The sequence below is a fragment of the Theobroma cacao genome, chromosome 2, assembly GCF_000208745.1.
Source record: "Theobroma cacao cultivar B97-61/B2 chromosome 2, Criollo_cocoa_genome_V2, whole genome shotgun sequence".
Classification (NCBI taxonomy): domain Eukaryota; kingdom Viridiplantae; phylum Streptophyta; class Magnoliopsida; order Malvales; family Malvaceae; genus Theobroma; species Theobroma cacao.
In genome coordinates, this window is record NC_030851.1 from 10,901,358 (window position 1) to 10,926,434 (window position 25,077).

The 25,077-nt window shown below is 34.1% G+C and overlaps 3 protein-coding genes across 4 annotated transcripts; 1 reads left to right on the forward strand and 2 right to left on the reverse strand.

The window, feature by feature from the left end:
- LOC18608712 (putative ubiquitin-conjugating enzyme E2 38) lies at positions 412-5,056 on the reverse strand. Of its 2 annotated transcripts, none has more exons than XM_007043538.2 (7): positions 4,686-5,056; positions 3,219-3,356; positions 2,517-3,104; positions 2,373-2,436; positions 1,867-2,006; positions 1,436-1,747; positions 412-974 (listed from the first exon to the last, which is right to left on the reverse strand). In XM_007043538.2, exons 1-7 carry the CDS (start codon positions 4,737-4,739, stop codon positions 720-722), a joined length of 1,551 nt encoding a protein of 516 aa, XP_007043600.2. In that variant the 5' UTR covers positions 4,740-5,056; the 3' UTR covers positions 412-719. The 2 variants fall into 2 exon arrangements, with proteins under 2 accessions (XP_007043600.2, XP_007043601.2); XM_007043539.2 differs by having other exon boundaries at positions 3,219-3,390; positions 4,686-5,055.
- LOC18608713 lies at positions 12,533-13,564 on the forward strand. The gene has a single exon (XM_007043540.2). The coding sequence runs from the start codon at positions 12,752-12,754 to the stop codon at positions 13,439-13,441; it is 690 nt and encodes a 229-aa protein (XP_007043602.2). The 5' UTR covers positions 12,533-12,751; the 3' UTR covers positions 13,442-13,564.
- LOC18608714 (mannan endo-1,4-beta-mannosidase 2) lies at positions 13,746-18,916 on the reverse strand. Its single transcript, XM_007043541.2, has 6 exons — positions 18,463-18,916; positions 17,960-18,341; positions 17,187-17,384; positions 15,711-15,833; positions 14,917-15,128; positions 13,746-14,410 (listed from the first exon to the last, which is right to left on the reverse strand). Exons 1-6 carry the CDS (start codon positions 18,495-18,497, stop codon positions 14,005-14,007), a joined length of 1,356 nt encoding a protein of 451 aa, XP_007043603.1. The 5' UTR covers positions 18,498-18,916; the 3' UTR covers positions 13,746-14,004.

Consider the following 25,077-nt stretch of genomic DNA (forward strand, 5'->3'; position numbering starts at 1 on the left):
ACTACACACCATTTTCGTTGCCACTGGAAACACATACGATAGACAAAGTCAGGTTTCTTGTGTTTAAGCCTTACAACTGGTTAAATTTAGCTGTTCACTGTTGATGACTTTTTAAATAACAAATTTCGCCCATGATCAACCGGCAGGGCCCAAGAGTAGAGCCACCAGGGCAAGGCTGACTGGACTCCAGAAACCTACCAGACCTGCCCAAACCCGAATCCGACCCACCTAACTCAAATCCGAATAATCTAAATAATTGGAATTTGAATAATCCATCCAGATCCAACTCAATTTGACTTCAAAAAAAAAAAAAAATCAACTTATATCTAAAATAATCCAAACCCCAATAAGTGAATGTCAAACTCAAAATTATTTGAATCCAAAATGACCTGAGTGAGATAGGATTGGAGATAACTACTAATGCTTATGCTCTTATCAACATTTAATTTACCTGTGCATGTTGACTGAAAAGACAAAAGACTAATAAAGAAACATACATGTAGACTCATTTAATCATTCCGAGCCCTTCCAAAATATAGTTAAACCTCCATATAATCCCCAACATTATATACTGCTTAAGAACTATGCAATGATGTAGCTGAGTTCATCAAAATTTTGCATTCACCAGAGCATTTGGAAGACAAACCGCTCTACATTAGCTTCCATAATGGCTTAACAATCCCATCCTACGTTTTATATCTAACCAACTCCAAATGGTATCAGCTTCTGGAAGCCTGAAACTGCTCACAGTCTGTTGACCCATTTTTCACAAACTCCTTAACCACTAAATTAATCATCTTTTGCATTGTTCCTTTAAAATCCTCTGAGCTACCCTTTTCGATTTTATCAGCATCTGGAACACCGTCTTTAACCACAACACACCCTACCTTAGCACCCTCTTTATATGCTTTGCATGCCACCATAATGTCATGTGCACGGCTGCGAAAATGACCAGCAACAAAGGCCTCAAAATGCTGCAGAGAAACCACGACTGATTAGATCAGGATGTAAATGCAAATTTTACAGAACATTTTGCCCCCATCAGTTGCAATATCTGTAGAGATATATGAAACTGTTCTTATAACTAAACATAGTAGTAAAACCTTGAACTGTGATGAACACAAAAATGATAAGAAAACTATCATATTTGGCAAATATGCCTGACAGAAGACTGAGACCATGCCAGCAGGCCAAGTATTGTCTCAGTTGTCCTCATTGGCAAATGGCAATACAGATTAGAAATCAAAATATGTTTGAAACAAAGAGATCTGTCATCAGTATAAACAAACTCCATGAAAAGGAATAACGAGAATCCAAGATAAACATGATAACAGATTGTTGTGGTAATCATATCTTTGGGCAGGTTACGCAGAAAACAAACTTCACAAAAAGGAAAAGAAAAAAGAAAACTGATAAACTAGATAATCAAAGATACCTTCGGCGGTCTTCTTAGTGTGTAAATCATTGTCTTCAAAGATAGAACAAACACGTCCTCATTGTACTTCCTGGACCTCCGGTCACCTTCAGCCCCAACATACGAAGTTTCATACCCAGGCTCATTAAAGAAGGGTCTATCATTCAGAATCAGAGCTTGTATGGAAACCAAAACTTGTAGCATGGTTGATTGCCCTGGAACCCACATCTCAGTCTGTTGACCATGCCAGGTGCCCAAAAGGCTTAGGCATACTTTACCACAGTTGTACAAATTTGGATTTAACCGGAGGCCACCAGAGTAGTAATAAACCATCTGATAAGAAATTCCCAATCTCCATTAAATACGGTAAAATAAGTTTACACTTTATAATAATCTAATATAAGTATGGACATTTTAGGGAAACACACAAACACACGCACACATGCTCATACCGGCGGCTCATTGGGGTATTTTGGAGGGAAGAAACAATCAAATACAAAAAGGCCATCATGGTAAGGAGTACCAGAAGGTCCTATAATGACAGCCCTTAAAAGATCCATCCTGGCTTCATAAACTCTCACGTATATTGTGTCTGTCAAAGAACAGAGGGAGGGAACATGAGTCATTCAAACAAAATAATGTCTGGTGATAAGAAGCAAAAAGCAGTGATTTTCATGTTTTCGTAATCACTGTAGAATGCATTTTTAGAAGGGAAGGTAGTTATAAGAAGATGCAAAAGTCAGAAATCAGTGCTGCTGTCCTGCACTAGTTTAGTATGCATAACTTTAGAAATGTTACTCAGCTGAAAAACGTGCACTTAGTTTAGTCATGACAGTGGTTAACACTAGATAAAAATAATCTCATGACCAAAAAAGAGACCCAATATACTTGTTTCCTTATCAGTTAGTATCAGAATGGCACCATATTTCAGAAAACATATTCATAAATCAGAACTCACCTGGTAAGTCTTTCTCCAAAATTTTCCACTCATCTTGAATTCGCTTCGCCCACTCCTTTGGTTGCTATCAAGAAAAAGAGGAAAAACCATATTATATGAATACTGACAAATTTAACATAACAGATAAACAAGATGCACCCTCACCTTCTCTCCTGATAAGGTCAAATTGCTGTAATGATGGTCTGAGAAATCATCCACAACATCAAAATGTTTAAAACTTTGAAACGTTTGCATAACATCATGTTCTTCATTTCCTTCTTCTTTCTGATCAGATCCTGACTCTCTTGGGACTATTGAAGTACTGGTAGAAGCTGACTTCACTTTGCTACCAGCTAAATTTGATGTTGTTGACTTCATGCTTTCAGCAGGACCAGGGCCAGTAGACGCACCCAGACCAGATGGCACATTTACAATTGGAGCAGGGTCTTTCAACCAGGGAATTGAAGCCTCTACCCCAGGAGGGAGATCCACATTATCAAAATGGGATTGCATAATCGAATAATCATCGTCATATAAGAAATCATCATTGTCACCATAATCAGAAACATCATCAGCATAGTCATCACAGTCCTCATCACAATCGTTGTCATCATCATGATATGAAATATCAGAGTTAGAACTATTGAGATTATTTGAGTTGATTGATCCTGAGGTAGAACTCTTGAGAGGATTGTTACTATCCTCAGACCCAGCAACACTAACAGAATTTCCCTGCTCACTGGCTGAAGCATCCTGAAAAAAGCAGAAAGAAATTCTAGTAAAGACCAGTTGATGATGGATAAATAAGAAGCTGCACTAAGGTAGCATGCAATTGCTTTCTAATATTGTAAGTTTGTAACCACGTACCTTCACATGGTCTTCCCACTTCTTGTCATAGCATATTTTACTCTTTCCCTTGCTATCCACGCCAGCTTTCTCAGAACCAATCAAAACAGTAGTTGGATCTTCAACTTGTCCGATATCCATTGCATCACAAAGAAGAATCTAAACAAGATTGTTTTCTCAGCATATAGTCCAACTATAAAAATATCAGTAAGAACTTAAGAGTTACACATCCTAAGGATTCAAAGACAATAATATAAAAATGGAAAACATAACAGTCACATGAGATTATGCTATTCATGTATGCATTCAAGTTTTGGAGATGCTCTAGTTGTTCGTATATGGTTCTGTAAGAAGAGGAAGAGAAAAGAGAAAGAATTATACAAAAATATTAAGGCTAACTGCCGAATGGACTACCACTTTAGAATAATATTAAGATTCAATTAATCAATAGATATTCCTTTCAATGCACAATGAAACCAAATATTCACTTAGAAATATTCAAATGCTGCAGAGGACATTGGTAAAACAAAAACAAGTTATGCCTGCTTATTTAAAACATGAGTTACAAACCTGTTTATGACATGCTAGACTTGCGCACAAGTATCAAACTCCTTACTTCAGTCTTTTTGGTACTAAAAATCAAGAAAACACTATAAATTCAAAGAAAGGAAATTACGATCCCCTAAACTGCTTATGCTTCAAAATGATTCACTTAAACTATTATATTTTGATTTCTTATTCTTTTAAGTCAAAGGTCCTAATTCCATTGTATCAAAATAACCAGTGCCAACTAGGCCCTGTCAGGTTGTAACCGGCTCAAGTCCTGGCTTCGAACCAAGGGCGTTCCCCACCCTCACCCCAAAAAAACCAACTAACCCCTCCTTTTATCCGCTTCTCTAAAAAAAAAAAGCCCCATGATTAAAGATACTAGATAAATACATAAATAATACATGGGTACAATGAGACTTTGCACCAAAGAGAAAGCGCAAAACAAATAAATGAAAATTAAAAAGAATTTGGCAAATCAAAATAAACCAATCTTAACCAAAGGCCCTGCCTGGCCACAAAATGGAATTCGAAAGAAAAGTAGAAACCTTTATTTTCTAGAATGATACTTATTCTGGTTTTTTTTTTTTTTACCAACAATCATCCTATTGAACCATCAGTAAGACCTCGACTTTTCTCGTGGAAAGAATTTTCCAAGCAACCAAACAAAGACTTTAAACAAAAATCAACATAATAATATAGTAATAATAATCAAAGAATTGCATGTGAAGCTAATCTACTAAAAGAGACAGAAAAACAAAAACACGGAATTACGATAAAAAAAAAAAACGTCAATCAAATCAAAAGATGATTAATCAAAAGTACAACAAAAATCAATTGCATCCACTCAAACAGTCTTTGAATCAAACGGTAAAGCACGCGCAATAATCCTATTTTCCAAAAGAAAATTCATAATTTTCTTTAATAAGAAAAGAAAAAAACCTGGGTTTGTTTGAGTCGCTTGGAGATCGAAGTCTCGTCTACACGAAGATCCATAAAAAAGACTGATCCAACTTATATAAGGGAACCAATTTTCTAGAGAGAGAGAGAGAGAGAAACAAATAAAAAGTTAGAGCGAGAATTCGTACGTGATCCTGTTCACAAATTTTTTTTTTTTTCTATTTGAATTACAATTACTTCAAGCCATGCGATTCAAAAAATATAATAAATTCTTTTCTTTTTGAATGAAATCGAAAATCCGAAACTTTCTCAGTTTCCTTTTTCCGTGCAAAGGCGATTTTGTAGAGGAAAAAATAGTGTTTGGACTTTGGAAGAGTGGGTTTAGTTTGTTTTTTATTAATTATTATTTTTAATTTACATTTCATTTTGGAGTGGGAAAGAGGGCAACCAAATGCGCCCCCTATTAGGTAACACTCCCGTCGTACGCATGAAGGGAAGCATTAAGACAGGCTAGTACGCGGCCACAACCATCGTAATTTTGTACGTGTCGATCTATTATTTGTTGGCGTAAGTCCTAACCAAGGGTGGGTTCTCTCTAGTGCTGGGGTTAACAAGTGGGGGACCATGGCTCCGGATGAGAGTGGGAATATCGGAACTACCCCTTTTGTTTCTGTTTTGTACTTTTTGGGGTTTCTCTCAAAAAAGTTTAGATGCAACAATGACTTTCATGTCCCCTGCCCCTATCGAGTTCATCACAACCGTAGATTTTGATGGTGGCGCCCTGCTCTGGTTTTGCCAAATCCTAGGGCTGCTTTTTTTTGTTAACCAAAAGGATACTCGTTTGGGTTTTTTTTATAAATAATTTTTCATGAGTTCGTAAACAGGTTATAAACTTGACGTGTCCAATCAAAATATATAAATTAATTATTAAATATATATAATAATTATCTAATTTTAAATATGTGAGAACTTTACCTTTAAATTATTGAGTTAAGCAAAAAAATTACTGCTAAAATTCACCATCGCCTCAGGGTGTTAGTAAGGGCCCCGCCCTCTAAAATTTACAAATTTTTTAATTTTTTAATTTTTAATTTTAATTTTATTTTTTTAAAATTTTAAAATTTTATCTTTACAAACATTGAAGATATTATTTTCGTTTTTACGAATTTATAATTCTGACTTTATCACTGATCATCAAACATTTATTTGCTATTTTTCATAATTCTATTTTCACTTTGTGTTTAAACACTTGAACAAAAGAAGAGAACTCTTCGTTTTTTTTTTTTTTGAAATTTTGTATTTTCAAATCTTTTAAAAGGTCTATTTAAACAATATATAAAGTAACATAATTTTGATCATGCTTTTTAATATTTTTAGTGCTTAAAATGATATATTATTTATAAAATCTAATTTTTGTGAATATAAAATTTAATTTTTGGTTGTAAAATATAATTAAAAAAAACAATTATAAGAAAAAAGTATTATAAAAATAAGAAAATCTTCTATTTTATCTACCGTTAACTAAAATATCTTTATTTATAAACTTTAAATAGAGAAGAAATGAATTTACATAAATAAAAAAAATGAATACATGAACTTAGTAAATGAAAATGTATTTGTATTGAATGAACTTTATAGGTGGGGATATACTTGCATAAAAAAGTATATTGGATATGAACAAGTTTTAAAAATTAAGAAAGCAAAACAAATATTCACATTTGTATTTATAATATTTTTAATTTTATTCTTTTTTATTAATATGAGATGAGATAAAGGACAAGAGATTTTCTTTTAAAAAAAGTAATAAAGTAACGCGAGTTTGACAAAATTCCCCAATAATTGAATTAACTTCCATTCAATTCAATTGTCATGGGCCATTATTTTGTCATTTATGCCTCGAGTCACGTCTCCTTGGTGGCCAAAAAAGGTTTATTCAGTCCGACAACCTGTTTTAGTTCAGTACCAAAGTTGCGTCAAGTGGAGAGCAGACCCCACCAAATGCTACAACATGATGGAGAAGTGAGATAGCTCACTGTTAAATTTTATGGACGAGTATTTAAATTGAAATTAATGAACAATAGATGAAAAATATTTATCATTTAATTTAAAATTTATTATTAATAGATAAAAAAATTTTATCATATTAATTATTTTAAATATATAAATATAATAAAGACTTCTTTATCTCATTATCAATTAGAAATTTATTCTAAAATTTAATATAATATCAAAGTAAGTGCTATCGCATTGATTAAGTTTTTGTAATAAACTTTTTATACATACATACGTGAATTTTATATCATATCATAAATCTATTGTTCTTACATATAAAGTAAATATTAGAGTGATAATAAAAGAAATTTAAATTCTGTTAAATAAAAATATTTTAAATATATAAATATAATAAATATTTTTACACCAATTATTAATTGATTTTAAATTTCATATTCATTTTAAAATTTAACAATACATAATAAATTCAGTTTAAACACTATTTATTACGTGACAAGTTGGGACAAAGAATATGACATCTTCATTTGATGTTACATTACTGGTGGTTTTTTTTTTTTTCAAAAAACTCTTAATTCCTTGCTTTTTGTTAGTTTATAAAGAGCTTCAAACTTTACTAGCTAAAGTACTATTCCATATGTTAACTTGTAAATGCTATGCACTGCTATTACTATGCTAAATAGATAAATTCATCCTTGAGGTTGTCATTTAATTTAGTCAACAAAAGACTAGTCTGCATCCACCCACGAGGCAAGGGAGATTAGAGGTGCAACCAAGTGAAGTAAGTCGAAGGACATAATGTCCACTCTCGAACACTGAGTAGTTAGAATGGAGGTGATTGTAGGAGAGATGAGAGACATACTCAAGGAGTTCGAGGCCAATATAGAAGAGTTGGGGTCCAGAGATGATGAGCTTCATGGAGCGTTGCAGTCAACCCTCAATGAATCAATGGAGATGTTGAACCATTGAGATGTGGCATTGAAAGAGCTTGTCAAGTCGTTGTAGCAAGAGGTATGGGGGCTTAGGCAAAGGTAAACTCAAAAAATTTTTTGAGTGGTGTTATAATTAAAATAATAATAATAATTTAAAAAAAAAATTCAATTTAGGATCTATCAAGAGAGTACTTAGATCAAATTCAACACAACTTTGCTTAGAAGATTATTGAGTACCATCATTAGTAGAATGATATTGTTGTTGCCTAGGATTTGAATCTTGTGAGACAATTTCTTATATTTTAAAATATTTTTTCATGACTTATTTATACAAAAACTTGTTAAAAATTATTACTCATTTCTCATTAGTATATTCAACAACTAACAATTTGACAAATTTCTATTTATTGATCAAAATTAAGTATAAGCATCCACAGACCACATAAAATTAAATACAAAAATTAAATAATCAAATAATATATCTACAAAATAAATCAAAAAGAGAAAGACACAAGTTATTATTTGACATGTAATATTATTTTCTATTAGAAAGATTATGTTCGGGTCTCAAACTATCAAATTAATTAAAACATATTTACACATGAATCATTGAAAAACTTGATTTTGGTTGAAAACTATTTACAGTTGAACAATTAAAGTCTAGATGAGTTGTTTTGAAAAAGTGAAAAATGCAACTAAAGATCAAGGAGAGAAGTCTGATTACAGGTCTTAAAAGTAATATTTGAATTTCTGGAGAGAAAGGGTGCAGTTTAGGTTTTGATTTTTTTAATAAAATCTTAAATTAATTTTTTTTTATCTTTTAGTATTTAAATATTAATATATAAATTATTTTTTGATAAATTTACTTCTATCGAGAATTTTTTACCCCACTCATTATAAAATTGTAAAAAAAGTAGTGGGTTTTCTTATGTTATTACCTATGTAAAATTCTGGATTAGTAATATACTTAGTATAAATTTTTAACAATTGAGTGGTGTCATGTGACACCACTCTTATATAGCTAGGTCTGCCCATGTGCTTAAGGACAAACTCATCGCACTAGAAGCAACCATAGAAGGTGATGCCCTAGTCGCTTGGTTGGGGACTCGCTTAAAGGTGCCTAAGCTCAAGGAATTCCAAGGTAAGAGAGAAGCCAAGGAGACGGATAATTTCCTATAGAGCTCGGGGCAATACTTCAAGGCCATGGGCATCACAGAGGATGCTTTACAGATTAACTTCGCAGCCATGTATTTGGTGGACATCGCCTTGCTATGATGGAGACATAAGTGTAATGAAAAGCTTGGAGAATGACCATTAGCACTTAGGCAAAGTTCTAGAGGGAGTTCCAAAAACAATTATATCTTGACTATGCAAATAATGAGGCTCGTGGCAAACTCATGAGGCTTACCCAACAAGGTGAGATAAAAGAATATGTAAAACAATTCTCTGAATTATTGTTACAAATCAACGATCTTGGTGAAAGGGAAGCACTCTTTGCTTTTATGAATGGGCTCAAATCATGGGCCAAGTTAGAACTCTAAAGATGAGGTGTGCAAATCATCACGAAGGCCATGAGTGTGGTAGAATCGATGGTTGAGTGACATAAGTTCGACAACAAACCTTCCATTTCCAAACCTAAAGAGAAAGGTAAGAATAGGGGAGACTAAAATCAACACTCCAAAAAAGGCAATGGCAAGGGAAAAAAGTCATTCGAGAGAAGGAGAAGACCAACCAAAATGGGGGAAAAAATCCACGATCATGCCTTTTATGTGACAGTCCACATTGAGTGAGGGATTGTTTGAAAAGGGCCAAGTTAGTGGCCATTGCTCAAGAGGAAAATGAACAAGACACAAAGGCCACAAAGCTTGGATCCATGGTGTTAAGCGCAATCAAGGCTAAAGGATTCACTTAAAAAAAGGGATTCTTGTTTGCTGACATAGTGGTGAATGGACAAACGGTGGAGGCTCTTGTTGACGCAGGGGCTTCAAACTTATTTGTGGCTGAGGGTGCTACCAAGAAATTGAGCTTGAAGCCCAATAAAAAGGTTGGTTTCATCAAAACGGTGAATTCAAAGGAAGTTCCAACCATGGGCTTAACAATAGTGGATGTACAATTAGATGTGTAATAAGATTAATGCTTTACTTGTGCCTTTTGCAAATTCCATTTGTGTTGGGCACTACGGGACAACGTGTAATACTAGTAAGAAAATGACGTAACCTAGACACTAAATTACTATTAGCAATGCAACTAGCGAAAGGTGCACGACGAAATGAGGAAACATTTGTCGCAGTCCTCAAGTTAGAGGATACCCCAAAGGCTCTTGTGAAGGCTCCAATCGAGGTGTTAAAGGTGTTGGACAAGTTCAAGGATGTGATGTTGGCAAGTTTACCTAATAGGCTACCTCCTCAAAGGGAAGTTGATCATCACATCGAGGTGGTACTAGGGACACAACCACAAGCATGAGCCCCTTATCAAATGTCCCCTTCAAAGTTAGTCAAGTTGAGGAAACAACAAAGAGAGTTAGTTGATCTTAGATTCATCAGACTTTCCAAATCCCTGTAAGGCACAACAGTGTTGTTATGATGCAAGCATGATGAGTTTTTGAGGTTATGCATCGACTACATAGCTTTGAACAAGCTCACCATGAAAAACAAGTATCCCATACAGTTGATTATAGACTTGTTCGATCAGTTAGGAAAGGTGACATGGTTCACAAAGTTAGACTTACGTTCAGGGTACTACCAAGTACACATAGCCAATGGGGATGGGCCTAAGATTGCATGTGTGACTCGTTATGGTTCTTATGAGTTCCTCGTTATACCATTCGGACTCATTAGTGCTTCAGCCACGTTTTACACCCTCATGAACAAGGTATTACAACCTTTTCTTGATAAGTTTGTGGTTGTATACTTGGACGACATTGTCATTTACAATAAAGCATTAGAGGAGCATGTGGTACATCTTAAACAAGTGATGGAAGCATTAAGGGAGAATGAATTGTTCGTGAAGAAGGAGAATTGCACTTTTAACCTCTAAGAGGGACCTTTCTTGGGAAATATTGTTGGTGGTGGATGCATTTGGTTGGATCTAAACAAAGTGAAGGCTATACTTGACAAAGAACCTCCCACTAAGGTAACTGAACTTTGATCATTTTTAGGCCTTGCTAATTATTGTCAAAGATTTGTTAGAGGCTACTCTTCTATCATTGCACCACTAACTGACATGCTAAGAAAGAGAAAGGCATGGGAGTGGAATATAATAAGCCAGTAAGCTTTCGAAAAAGTGAAAAAGGTAATATGTGAGGAGCCAATGTTAGCATTGTTAGATCACACCAAACCATACGAGGTCCACACTGGTAAAACAAATTTAGTGGCGAATGCCCTTAGTAGGAAGGCCACATTAATACTAGTGAGTGAAGCGTAGGGGGTGCTTGTGCTGCGCATCAAGAAGGGACTACCACATGATACTATGGCACAATCATTGATGGAGTATGCCAAGGATGGGAAAATCAGACAATTTATGGTCCAAGATGGTCTTCTTTACCCTCAAGAGTTGAGGTTATATTTGTCGCAACATGGAGGATTATGTAAAGAGATCATAAATGAGTGCCATGATTCGAGTTAGGCTAGACACCTTGGAATGCACTGCACCAAAACAAGGTAAAGCTTTTCCTTAAGGCAAGGAGGGCGTTGCCGAATTGAGTGTGAGAGAATGTCACAGCCCAAGAAGTCAAACCAGCCTAGGCCCAACAGGTAGGCCAAATAGCCTAAACAAACTAGCAGCCCACACACCCCTAAAAGTGTCTAATTTGATTTGAACTCTTAGATTTGCTAATGTATATCGAAGTTTAGATATAGATTTACTAGATTAAATTAAAATTTGGATTTAATTTGAATATTATTTTTTCAAATTAAATCCCTTATCATCATTTCTTTATTTTATCCTATCTTATCCCTATATTGTAATCTAATCTTAACAAGAGGCCTATTAATGTATAAATAGGCCCCTTCTCCTCATTTGTAACTCATATAAGAGAAATAACAAAGCATTTCATTTCTCTAAATAGCTCTCTCTTTTTTTCCTTTATTTAGCTTTCGCTTTTGTTAGGTTTAAGGTTTATGTCGGTTGAGCTTAAGTTCCAACATGTGACATTAAACATTGAATCAATAATGTAATATTTTAACTTTATTTGTAAAATTAAAATTTTTTTATCAATAATGTATAAAATAACAATCTTAATTGAAATAACTCTTTAACTTTTTTTTTTTATCATTCATTGACCCAACCGAATGAGAAGACTTGTGATGAGCTCAGCCTAGAAACTCAGGGTGGGTTGTTGCCATGAAACTTCTTATAATACATTTCAACCTTAATTAAAACTCTCTTTTGAGTCTTTTCCTTCCCTTGTTCTTTATTTATTTTTTTTTTTTGGTTTTGTCTAGCAATCGAGAATCCACCTTTAAAAGGGAATAATGATAGTAGTCAATGTTTGATATGTGTGAGCTTAGTGACTTAAATAATGGTTTGAATATATTTTCAAACTTTTTACACACCAAAAGTCCGTCTTAATAGCCGGAAAGTCAAGTAATGCAATCTATGGTATTTTTCCTCTCAGTTTCACTCACCAACTCTGTTGGCATAGCTGGACCGATTAATTTATTTGACCCGATTAAGTAGTACGTCTAGGGTTCTAGCATGACCATCAAAGGCACCGAAATTTTTCTTAGTCCTACCGTCCTATGCTATCAACACATGGGGAACCAATTTTCTACCAAATGTTCGCTTTGACCTGGGCCCCGGCTCGTCTCGAAGATTATCAATACATGGGCCTAGCCCATGATTTCCCCTACCTTATTATCGCCAAGTGGGAATCCAACGATCAACATCCCTGACCCTGCCAAAACCCAAAAGAACAAAACCTTGAATTTAGCGGAAAACTTGCCAGCTCATGATGGCGCTAACTTTGGGCGCCAAACCAAACCGTTCCCGCTAAAATCACCCGCCATGCTTGCCTTCTTTATATGCTTCTCCCCCCTACAACGATGATCAAGAGCCCCCGAAAGCATCTCAAATCATCCAGTTTCCTTTCAACGTTTTCCGAATTCCCACCAAAATAATCTTTTCGTTAAATTTCCTCAAAGAACGTCGACTACTAAACGCCAAACCATGGTGGTTCCTCTCGGCCCGGGCAAGTTCTACGGCAGTAGTCTTCCACGGCCCCGCATCTACACCGACACTAAGTTTAACTCCGATCGCGTAGATCCTCCGCTTCCGGTCCTCGATCCGCTTCTCTCATGGGCCAATGAGGCCCACTGGTCCATGGGTGGTCTCAGCTTCAAGCGCCTCCGTCTCCAAGGTCGCATCGAAGGCAACGTCAAAAGACTCAAGGCCCAGCGCGAGAAACTTGTCAAGGACAGCCCTGACAAAGCTCATATCATCAAGAAAAACAAGAGGGATGCTTCCGTATCTCCCCCTCCTGCTCCCGTGGCAGTAAAGAGAAGGAGGTTCTTGGACCTGAACGACGACGACGAGAGTGAAAATGAGGAGGACGAAATGGTGGAGGAGAGAGAAGAAAAGAGGGTGTTGAGGAGAGGTGCGGCGAGGAAATTGGGGGATGATTTTGAGCGAGTGGCGAGCAATGGCGTTGCGGTGAGCAAAAGGGAGAGGAGTTTTAGCGATGGGATCGGCGTTGATGTGATGAATATTGTGGAGGAGGTTAACATGGAGTCGGAATTTCAAGGGGACAAGAAGAAGAAGAAGAGCATCGAGAAGGGCTTGAAGAACGGCAAGGTTGAGGGGCAGAGTGGGACTAGGACCTCTCCAAGATTGGCAAAGCGTGGATCAAGTTCTAGATAGGTCTAGGATTTTTATGTTTGTGTTTGTTTGAGCTGTAAGCACTGCTAAATCTAAATTTATAGTGAATACAAGTTAATTTTCCTTGAATATACATAGAATAGGTGAAATAACTGGTTGACATTACTTGCTTCGTAGTCCATCAATGATGATCTGTAGGAGTTGGGGCTTAATTTATATTTTACAATTTCATCTACTTGATAACACAAACCATCCAGCGTGCTTAGCTGTTGGCTGTGACTGATTTTTGGGGAAGGACAATCAAAGACTGGTTTCATTCAAGCTTCAACCCTAACAACACCGGAAATTCTTCCAAACTATACTATTATTAATTTAATCTGTGCTGCAACCCACAAATATCTGGGGATTTCATTCACAGTTCTACCATGAAAATCTCTAAACAGACAGCTATGAAAATTTATGCAGCGTAGTGCTATATATCTGCATATCTACCTAATATAATTTGTGTGAAAATGAGAAAAAAAAAACGGTACAATACCAGTGAACTTGTACCCCTTGGACAAACGACCTCACCATAAAGAATTGATTTTCTGATTAAACTAGTTTTACTCTCTCTTGGAACACAGTTCTTTCCAGTTTCCCTTTTCATGAATAAGTCCTTGGATTCTAGCCAATCTGCATGACTGTTCTATTGTCAGTTTGTAAATTGCGGGGCTTTCCCATGGTACAAGCCCAAAATCATCATTATACTCTTCCATTCCTTCAACAAAGAATTGCCAGACTAAAGCACCTGCCCCAGACCCTTTCTTCTTTGCAGATTTATAGATGATGTCCGAAATAGTTCTATAAAACCGCTCTCTCTGGGATGGCTGGAAGTCTTTGTTCTGGTTTGACAAGCCGTATTCAGTGAACATAACAGGCTTCTTCAGTTCCTTGTCACAATCTTCAATGTGTGAACGCATCCACTTGGAAACATAACTCCGTTTTTCTTCAAATCCTAGATCATGAAACCTACCAAAGAGGAAATTAAAACAAAATTGGATTAAATATAAGTAACATGCTTATTGAAGAAACAACCGAGTGCCTACGAAAATTATACTGTAATTCAAAAGACCATCTAAACTGAACCTGAGACAATTGAAACAAGTCTTCATAACATTTTTATCAAATTGTGCACAACAACCAAAAGGTTAAAATGTAAAATTTTAAGCAAAGTTAATATTTAAAAGGCTGGGTAAAACTAGATTCCTGATTAGGCAGAGGTCATAGCCCCCCCAACTTTGTTATATCTTCTTATCACTCTTATGCTTGAGGACTTTCTAAAAATATACGAAGTTGTGGCCACGAGGATTATGGTCTTCAAATGTCATTTGCAATTAACCATTACATTTTGTCACCCTTAATCTTCAAAATCTGGCTCTTCCACTGATGACAGGCTTCATTATGTGTCATAGAATAGATTCTTTACATGCATACTATACTAACACAATTTCATAGAGTCAGTTAATATTGCTTACCAATGGTCAGGATATATATGAACAGAGGTAAAATCAACATTTGCAATGTTGGAGTTGCGGACAAAATCAGATCCAAGGGTCGATGCCCACTCTTCTGGATTCACAGTTGACTTCTTGGGGCTTTTAGGACCATAGAATCCTTCCAGGCCAATGGTCAGTAGATGATTTTTATCAATTGATTTTACGAAAGCTGTCATCTCTTCTAACCAATCCTGCAATTGAATGCAGAATATTAAATTTACATTCAGACACAAATCAATAAGCCTTAGAAGAAAGAAAAACCTCTCTCTCTGAGATGAATGCATATGAAATATAAAAACTGTTTTCTAAATTAAACTATTTCTGATTAATGAATTTAAAGCTTTGAAAGGAAAAAAATTCTCCTTTCTCAGGTTATTGAAGTAGAAAGCTTTTATAGGCCTTTGCAGGCATGGAAGAAAGATAAAGTTATATGGTAAAGAAACTAAGTTGAGTTTTAGTTTTAAGAAAGTCACTAAAGTTGAGCTTTGCTTCGAAGAATGGACAAACTTTGACCAAGTTCAGTGGAAGAGGGCAACAGTTATTCCAAAGAAAGTGAGAATAAATATCCAACCTTATAGATTTACAAGAAGTAAGAAACCTGCAATCACCAGTAATCCTAGCACTCGTTATATAAAATTTTAGAAGACAACATTACATTCATCTACAGTTAAGTATAATTTGTCAAGATTAAAAAAGGTTTAGAACAAAGTAAGAAACCAATCTAGGGTCAATATTAGAGCTTATAATAAATAGTGTCAGATCTCAAAACTCACTTGAAGTGTATCCCCAGAAGGATCAGACATGCAACGGGGTTCATTCATCAACTCCCAAGCAAAGATGGTGGGATCATTCCGATACTCAATTCCAGTGATGGTGTTCTTCCTTGTGAGGACAGTCTGTGGAAAAGAAATATATCAGAATAATATTTTATAGCAGCAGAGAAAATATTTTTGATTTTTTTTTTCGAAAGCATGAATATTTTTGAATTTATGATATTGCAAACATTTAAAAAGAATTCAAGAGGCTCTATCTTCAGAAGAAACTATATTTTCCCCTCAATTTGAGATCATACTGTTAGTTGGACTATTTGCCAACCTCATTCCCATATAACCATGTCTCTGCAAAGTTTCATAATAATGTTTTAATATATATTGCACTGGCAGAAAGAAGACCCTGGGAAGTTAAGTGTTCTCCTACTTGTATTGGCTAGCACTGAGACAAGTACACTTCATCTGAAAAGTTTGCAGATAATCTACCAAACTTTACCATACTGCAAGAGTGGAGATACATGCTCCATCCATTAACATAAAAAAACATTACCAAGGCTAATATTCAAATCATGATTTCTTATTTGTTTTATTCTTGCGTAAGAACAACTCCACAGATATAGAAGGATTTCTGTTCTGCTTATCCTCTGATTTTCTCATTACATTATCGCTCATTGATTTCCAAATTTCAGGTTATTACTGCATCAAGATATGCTGAACTACAATTTCGCCAAACTGCCTAGTAAGCTGTATTAGATGCATTCAAGCTACTGAATCAGCATCGACAATGAAAGTACTTTTGCATTTTCAAAATGGCAACCAACCAGGCTAGCAAAACTTTTTTTTTTTTATTGAAAAACAAAAGCAAAAAGGAAATATCATATATACTTCACTTCTGTCCCAAAAGAAGAAAGAAAAAGGAAAGTACAACACTTTATACAGCTTATGTAACACAGCTGTAAGCAATTTCCTTTCATTTATATACATTCTTTCTAAAACTGCAGTGGCACCTGATTCTGTTATCTCTAGCTGTTAATTATGGTATTGTCTTAGCCCTAAAATGATTGAAGGGATAGTCATTTCTTAATAATGATATCTAGGCTAATTCTCTTTCACAATCAAATTGTAGTTCGTACTTTTGTGTTTGTTATATACAGGTGAAACACTTGGTCCATATGGTTTAAGGGGCCCTATACACTATACAGCAATAGTCAGAGTTTCTTTTTTTTTCTTTTTTTTTTTTTGTCCGAAAGTAATAGTCATAGTCAGAATTTAAAGGCTAAACAAATAAGCAAGTGGCTAAGACATCTCCAGCATCTGGATTCCTTTTTGAGAGTTAAGATTTAACTATTTCAACAGTGTAATGTCAGCACAATTGCTAGCAGTTTACTGAAGAGCATAGGCACACTCATACACATGCATCATAATGCAGGGGACGAAAATTCCTATTGTTCAAATATAAGAAAAGAGATAATTAGATACCAGGACATAGTTCTTGAAATATTTGCGGATTGATGGATCAAAGAAGAAGGAATCATTAGAAGAGCTCAAACCAACGCCTTCTTGCCATGCCCAGTTGACATACTGTGTCTTCCCACCATATGCTTGCAAGTTGTTCACTAAGCTAAGAAGCAGCCTAACTCCATGTTGCCTTGCTTCTACAATGACATAATCCAAGGCCTGCCACAACCTAAAGTTGTTAAAATAAACAACAATAATTGGGAAAATGTACATAAGAATCATACTAACTGATATCAGAAAATGTGATGGAGTCAAGGATTTTCTGGGATTTTTGACAGGTTCTAATCAAGCAGGAGGCTGAGAAACGGAGCAATTTGAATAGCTTTTCATCCTATTCTCTTTCGTTTCTAGCTTTCAAAGTTACACTTTTGGAGAGCTCAATCATCCTAATATTCAGAACAAACATAATTTAGTCCAGTAAAAAGTGTGCAATAAACTAAATCATTTTCTATATGCACATTGGAAATCTCTTTACTGCCTTTCAATGAGGTCCATAGTTACTTAGCTGTTATCCTGTAAGCTTGAAACCGAAAATGATGGAACTGAATTTAGACAAAATCAAGTAAATCAAACACCTAATGAAGACCTAAATGCTAAAATTAAGCTTGTATTGAACACCCAGATCATCTAGGATAGAAATTATAAAGCTGAATCAATCATGCATTGAACAAAATGTAGATTATTTGCATCGCATCAAAGTTTTTTTAAAAAAAGTGTGAATTTCTTTCTGATACCTTGAAAACTCGCTCATCAAATTGCCCCGGGGAAATCTGGAGAGCATCATACCCTCCATCGTTAAAGGCCCAAGTTCTACAGACAGTGAGACCCATCTTTGCACCAGCTTGCAGCATTGCACTGACCCTAGGTCTATTATTTTCATCCACAGAATGGGCCATTAACCAGTACGAATTCCATCCATTAACATACAACGGTTTACCATCCAAAAAGAATTGTGTCCCATTCCTTTCCACAAAACTTAACCTTGGTTCCTTGGGAAAACTACTAAGCTTCAAGTCGCCAAAAGACATGTAAATAAAAGCCACACATGACGCAAATCCAAGAATTGGGTATAACAGCCCATTTCCAGCCACCATCTTTCTATATATGGGAAGGAACCTGAAAACCAATCAACAGGCAAAAATTCCAGAAAAAAAAAGATAGTTTTATTTGGTTATCCTTTTGGCTCTAATTTAACACAGTCCAGAATTTAAGGATACCCAAGTTGAGATTACAGTACCTTAAACTCAAATGTGAACGCAGATCCCTCTTCATAAGGTTACCAAAAACCAAATAGAAAGGACTGCTTTAAGACATAAGTGAAAGAAAGACAGATAGATTTGAAAGTTGCTGCCTTTCTGTTTAGGATTTGGGGTTTTTATGCCAGAAAATGATGCAAGAAATGAGGAAGGTCCAGGCCACATGAGAAAAAACTGAAAAAGGAAGGCAGAGAAAGCACACCTAACTTGTGTGCTTGAGAGACTGTCAAAAACTGTAGGAGAAGGAAGAAATATTGGGAGGCTGTAATGTGAGGAGAGGTTGGGTGGAGGCTGGAATGTTGGTATCAGCTTGCTGGTTAAAATCAGATCTATGCACTGCACCTGACTTCCCCACAGTTTCCTTGAATTTTAATATAGCTACTGAAACAAGTCTCTCAATTCAACACCCATGGGCCATGTGTGATGACCTCCTTCTCTCCCTTCCCTATCAAAACTATACCAAATTAACCATAGAAAAATAATACTATGAAAATGATATTAAAAAGAAAAGGTGAAAAAAAGACGAAAAGAAACAAAATATCCCCGCCCAACCCCTCATGTGCGATGGAGACTTGGATTCTGTACTGTCCAGTCTGGTCTCTTGGCCTTTGAAACTGTTAAGCTTTTCTTTTTCTTTTTGTCTTTAAATTACATATAATAATTCCGTATGCTTCCATTTGGTACCGAACCATTTGATACGCAAAATCTGATTAGCCAAGTATTAATTAAAACAGACAAAAGTTTTCCCATGTGAGAAGCCGGACAGAAAGGGGAACACGTACCCTTCCTTCTCGTTAGTTTGCCTTCTGGGGCAACATTTTCCGCCTATAGTTGCTTAATTGACAAAGTTAATAAGCCGTGGATCATGCAATCAGCGTGTACTTTGAACGGTTTCATAGGCAACACTACGCAAAATTATGTCAATTTCTATAACCCAATTGTAATTTAATGGAAGAAAAGAAAATTTACTTGTAAAAGCTACTAAAGTTTTTTAATTCGTGAATGGAATTCGTCTAGGACATACAACGTACAAGCATGGCCACGACTTAATTGCATATCCAGCTTTGGTAAGATTCAGAAAGCCAGCCGGCGTGATGGTCCACCTGTATTCTGTCATGAAATCTCGAGTAAGTGAAGGCTTTAATAGTCCAATCTAAGTGTATTGATGCCACAATTATTATTAAGCATAATTAAGCTCAATGATCATTGGTAATTAACCAACTCATCTGTCGCTGCACCCACTGTTTGCTGTCGGCAAACTTTATTCTTGTGATACTACAACAAGTTACCAATAATTTAATCCTTTTTCCTTCAAAAGGCCAAAAGGTAATGCTTGAAAAATCACTCCAACGAGAAGACTATATTATACGTGTTCTAGCAAAGAGATCCTAGATATAACACAAAGACTGCCATAATAGCCATAGAATTGGCTACTTGGTGAAAGAGGAGATGATGGCTTGATAAGAATGTACAGTTCCATGTCACTTTCTCATTTATATATTATAAATCAATCATTAAGTCCACTTATCATAGGCTTTTCATGAGAGAATTATGACCTAGTCTAGTGAGTTTTTGAACCTAGTCAGAAAATAAACTCATCATAATCCCATTGTTTCCTTCTAGTTGTGTTTATTAATCAGGAACTTGAACGGAATCAAATCCAACTTCATATTTCCTAACAAAACAATCAGAGGTTCAGCGTTTTTCCAGTTCCATAGCCAGAGGAATAGTCATGGGGCATGCTTTAAGTTTGAGTCTTTTTCAAGGAGAAAGAGAAGTCGATACCATGCTGTTGCTCATGGAAGAAGTCTCTTGACTGACAAGGGGAAAGAATCAATCTCCTGTTGTTCAATCTCTTTCTCATCATGCCGACCTGGGCCCTGGCAATGTTATCAAGGCAGTTTTATGATACCTGTATAATTGAATGCCCTTATCTTAATTATTTTCCAAGCTGAGTTAGTAATGTAATGATGCTTAGCTTTTTGGCAGTGAGATATTCAAATCTTGTTTATTTATTCAAGAATAGTGGGTATGACGCTTTGGGGATAGATTGCGACCTTGCAACCCACGTCTCTTGATTTTGTTTCTAAGTAAAATCATTTCAAAGTCAAAACGATTTCGAAATTTCACCTTTTGAACCACTCATTTAATACTGAAAACAAGATGACAACGAACCTAATATTTGAACGAGAGATCACTCCAACTGAATGTAATTAATTCTACGAGGGTGGGGAACACATTGGCTGAAAGGAATGATGTAAATTGCAGAATACCCTAAAAACCCAAGAGTATAAACTCCAACAGAATCAGTGCATGAGTAGAGGAACTGAGGAAGGGTGTGACTGAATTAGTCTGATTGACGGTTGACCCTTTAAACTTGTCACATTTAATAATCTAATAAATCAAAAAATATAGTAATTTATTTATGTAATAGATTAAAACAGAATCCAATTGACCTTTGCTTAAGTTTTTAGTATATTTTTAACTGATATATGTCATGTATCACCATAATTAAATGAAAATGAAATACTAACTTAGCATGTGCTTCAACCATTTCTGGTTGAAGTTGGTAACCCAATACCGCCATGTGATGAGATCATAACTAGGGGTACTAAACCTCCTAACTTCAAGGACCGTCGCCAATTTTTGTTGACAAACAAGAAAAAATTAATATGTTGAGTGAATGAATTAATTAAATTGAATTGAACTTGTGTATTCTAATGCTTCATATTGTTTGTGCTTATTTGTTGTTTCTCTTTCTATTTACAACCACGTTAATTTAAATTTAATTCATCTTTCAGTGCAATTGAAGTTTAAAAAGAAGAGTAGATTTTTTTTTATTATTCTTTTAATTATTAATTTTATAAAATAATGTTTTAGTCATTAACACATATATAATCCTTCACTCAATTATTGAAAGATAATGAAATTTCTCTTACATTTTCATGTAATCATTCACATCAATTGATTTGTCACGTGATAAGAATATTTTTTTTACAAAAAGTTATTCGTAATTTTAAAATTTTTATTATTGCACGGACATAACCACGTGATAGAATCACTAACATAGATGATGACATAAAATGTAAACATTTGCTTTGTCACGTGGTAAGAATTTAAAAAAAAAAAAAACCAATTCTTCTTTTTAATTTTTTATTATCAAGTAGATATGATCATGTGACAAAACAGTATACATGGTTGATGACACAGAATGTTAAGCCATCTTTTAACAATTGACCAACCAAAATAAAAATATTTATAAGCATTGGTGATGAAAATATTACTTTCAAAATTAAGTAACCAAATAAAAAATTTCAAAAAATTAATGATAAAAAAGTAATTTACTTAAAAAAAAAACATGAAACACTCCCTATGAGGTCTCCAAACACGAAATGTTTATATTCAAATCCTCTCATCTCAAAAGCTGTATAATTTGCCACTTGGACTTAATTAAGGGAGGATGGAAATTGAGTAGAATTCATATAACAGAAGTGTAATACTCACTCTCATGTAACTATAACAAAAGAGTCGTACAATTTAAATTGTATATACTTTATACATATATATATATATATATATATATATATATATATTCACACATACATATGTGTGTAAGCATGAATATATGGTATAGAAGCGTGTATATATCCTTTAACATATATGAATTCAGTATAGATTCAGAAACCTTCACCCTGCATGATTCATATATATTTTTATCGCCCAGCATCTTTGAATAGGCACTTAGCGCATGCTCAGCAAGTGCTAACTACTATATATAAGTATTTAGTGATTAATTAACAGTGCGTTAATTCTATCTTAAAAGAAAAACGGGATCAGGTGTCAACCATAGAATCGACCATTTGACATGCTTTAATATTTGATCATCTCTATAAATTTTTTTTATCAATTAGAGAAAAAATTGCCTAACAAAAAGTTGAAAAGGCCTCGAGAAATTTGGCCTAGTGGAATTTGGTTTTAGGAAGTAAGATCACTCGCTCCAGCTTCGTATCTGATTGTATGTTGTTTAATAAACCCAATACTTAGTTTGAACATAAAAATAAAGCCTAAAGCAAAAATGGTGTTAGCCTAAATATAAACAAATAAAACGCAAACAGGGCAAGATGGTAGTAATTCAGCAACCATTCCTCAAGTCCAAAAACCAATTGGGCTAGAACCAATTTGGGTTAGTTCAGACTAACCCACTAACAAAATCTATTTGATATATAACGTAAAGCCCATTGTTAAAAATTGAATATTAAGTACTAAACTTTCAATTAAAAAAAATTGTTATAGGTATTTTTGTGAATATCTATTTATGTTATATATAGTTAGATTTAGATGTAAATTACATTGGATTAAGATTAAAATTTAATCCATCAATCTATTCTGTTAATATTATCTTCATCTTATAAATTTTATCTAGATAAGGAGTTATTAGCCTATAAATAGGCTCTTTATTTCATTTGTAAAAACACACTTGAATAAGATCTTCTTAGTTCCTTTAAATACTTTTTCTTATAGTTATTCTTTTAAGTTATATTTCATAAGACGTTATCAACGCGATTCTCTAATCTCTTAAGTTTTGATATTATTTTGTTTTCATCATTTTCAAGCTTCAAAAGGATTTCAGTGATTGATCTATGATTTCTGGTTTTAGCAAATCAGGTAAGTGTTGGTATTATTTTGTTTTCATCTTTAAGCTTTAAAAGAATTTCAATATTTGGTTTTTAATTTCTAGTTGTAACAAATCGAGTAAACGACTTGATTTCTATTTGGTGTTTTTATTTACTAAAAATTAACCTTAATATGAATTTTGTTATAATGTAGTATTTTTATTATTGAGTAAAACGACTTACTAATGAAAAATCATAAATCCGTCCATTCTCTAAAGTGAATGCGACATCATTTAACAATTATGGTCATGGATATAAAAGAGATCGTCATAATAATTTATATTAATCATTATTCTAACTCTAAGAATAACTTTACTCACTAGAAGTTGATGGATACCTTAACCCACTAATATACTAGAAGTTGATAACTCATCAAAAATGAATGAATACTTTTAACCTATTAAAAGCGGATGAATAATGAAAAGATAAAAATAGACAGAATAGAAGGAATATATAAATTATCTTATCATCGATGTGGCACAAAAGGCCAATGCTTACATATCTTACATCTTGAATTTTATCAAGCATTATTGAAAGCTAAAATATATTATGATGATTTTAACTATGGCCAAGTTGATATGTTGTTGATTTTCTTGTCTACCCTGAAAAGGGAATTGATCATATGATTAGTAATGTAAATACCTATTATTGATTTTCTTGTCCATCATGAAAGAAGAATTGATCATTTGATTAGTAAAGGAAATATCCAAGAATAAAATTTCTTAATAGTTTGTTGGTATATTTTAGTATAACTTTATTATGAAGTTACTTTTATATGTTTGCGTTTTATTGAAATGATATGTTCTTATTATGTATTTTAATTCTATATTTAATATTCTTTTATGTTATATGTCTAGCAAACATTGTTACGATGCACACCATATTTAAAGATAAAAAATATTTTTCTTACTTGACAATGGTAGAAACTAATAGCAATACAATATTTAGTAGTACAAGATTAATTGAAAACTCTAGAAGAGTCAATATTTTACTATCTTGAAGAACAAATTTTATAATAGAGGATGTATTATTTTCAACATCTCAAAAAAAATTATTAAGTTTTAAAGATATTTATCTAAATAAATATCATATTGAGACAACAAATGAAAAAGACAATTAATACCTCTATATGATATTTATTATCTCGAGTAAGAAGTGTATAACAATAAAAATTACCCGCTTTGTTCTCTAGATTGCACTACATAAATATTAAAATGATTGAAACTTATGTTATAGTAAACTAGAAGTTTACTAATAATTTTAATATTTGGCATGGCTATTTAGGCCATCCCAAATCAATAATGATGTAAAAATTTTTTGAAAATACATATAGTCATCTATTGAAAGATCAGAAGATTTTTTAATCTAATGAATTCTCATGTACTTTGTTTTGAAGGCAAATTAATTATAAGATCATTACTAGCTAAAGTTGGAACTGAATCCCCTACATTTCTTAAACATATTCTGGGTAATAATGTGAATTCATACATTCATCATGTGGACCATTTAGATATTTTATAGTTTTAATCGATGTATCGACTAGATGATCACATGTATGCTTATTATTAACTTGCATTTGGCATTTGCAAGATTACTCATCCAAATCTTCGTTTGCGAGCACATTTTCTTGATTATATAATAAAGATTATTTGTCTTGACAATATTAATGAATTTACATCTCAAGCTTTTAATGAATATTACATTTTAGTTGGAATAACTGTTGAACATCTTGTTGCTTATGTTCATATACAAAACAATCAAGTAGAATCGTTTATTAAACATTTCCAACTGATTGTAAAGCCATTGCTTATGAAATCTAAACTCCCCAATTCTACTTGAGGGCATGCCGTTTTGCATGAAGCAGCACTTGTACACATCAAACTAACGAGTTATTATAAATTCTTTCGTACACGATTAGTTTAT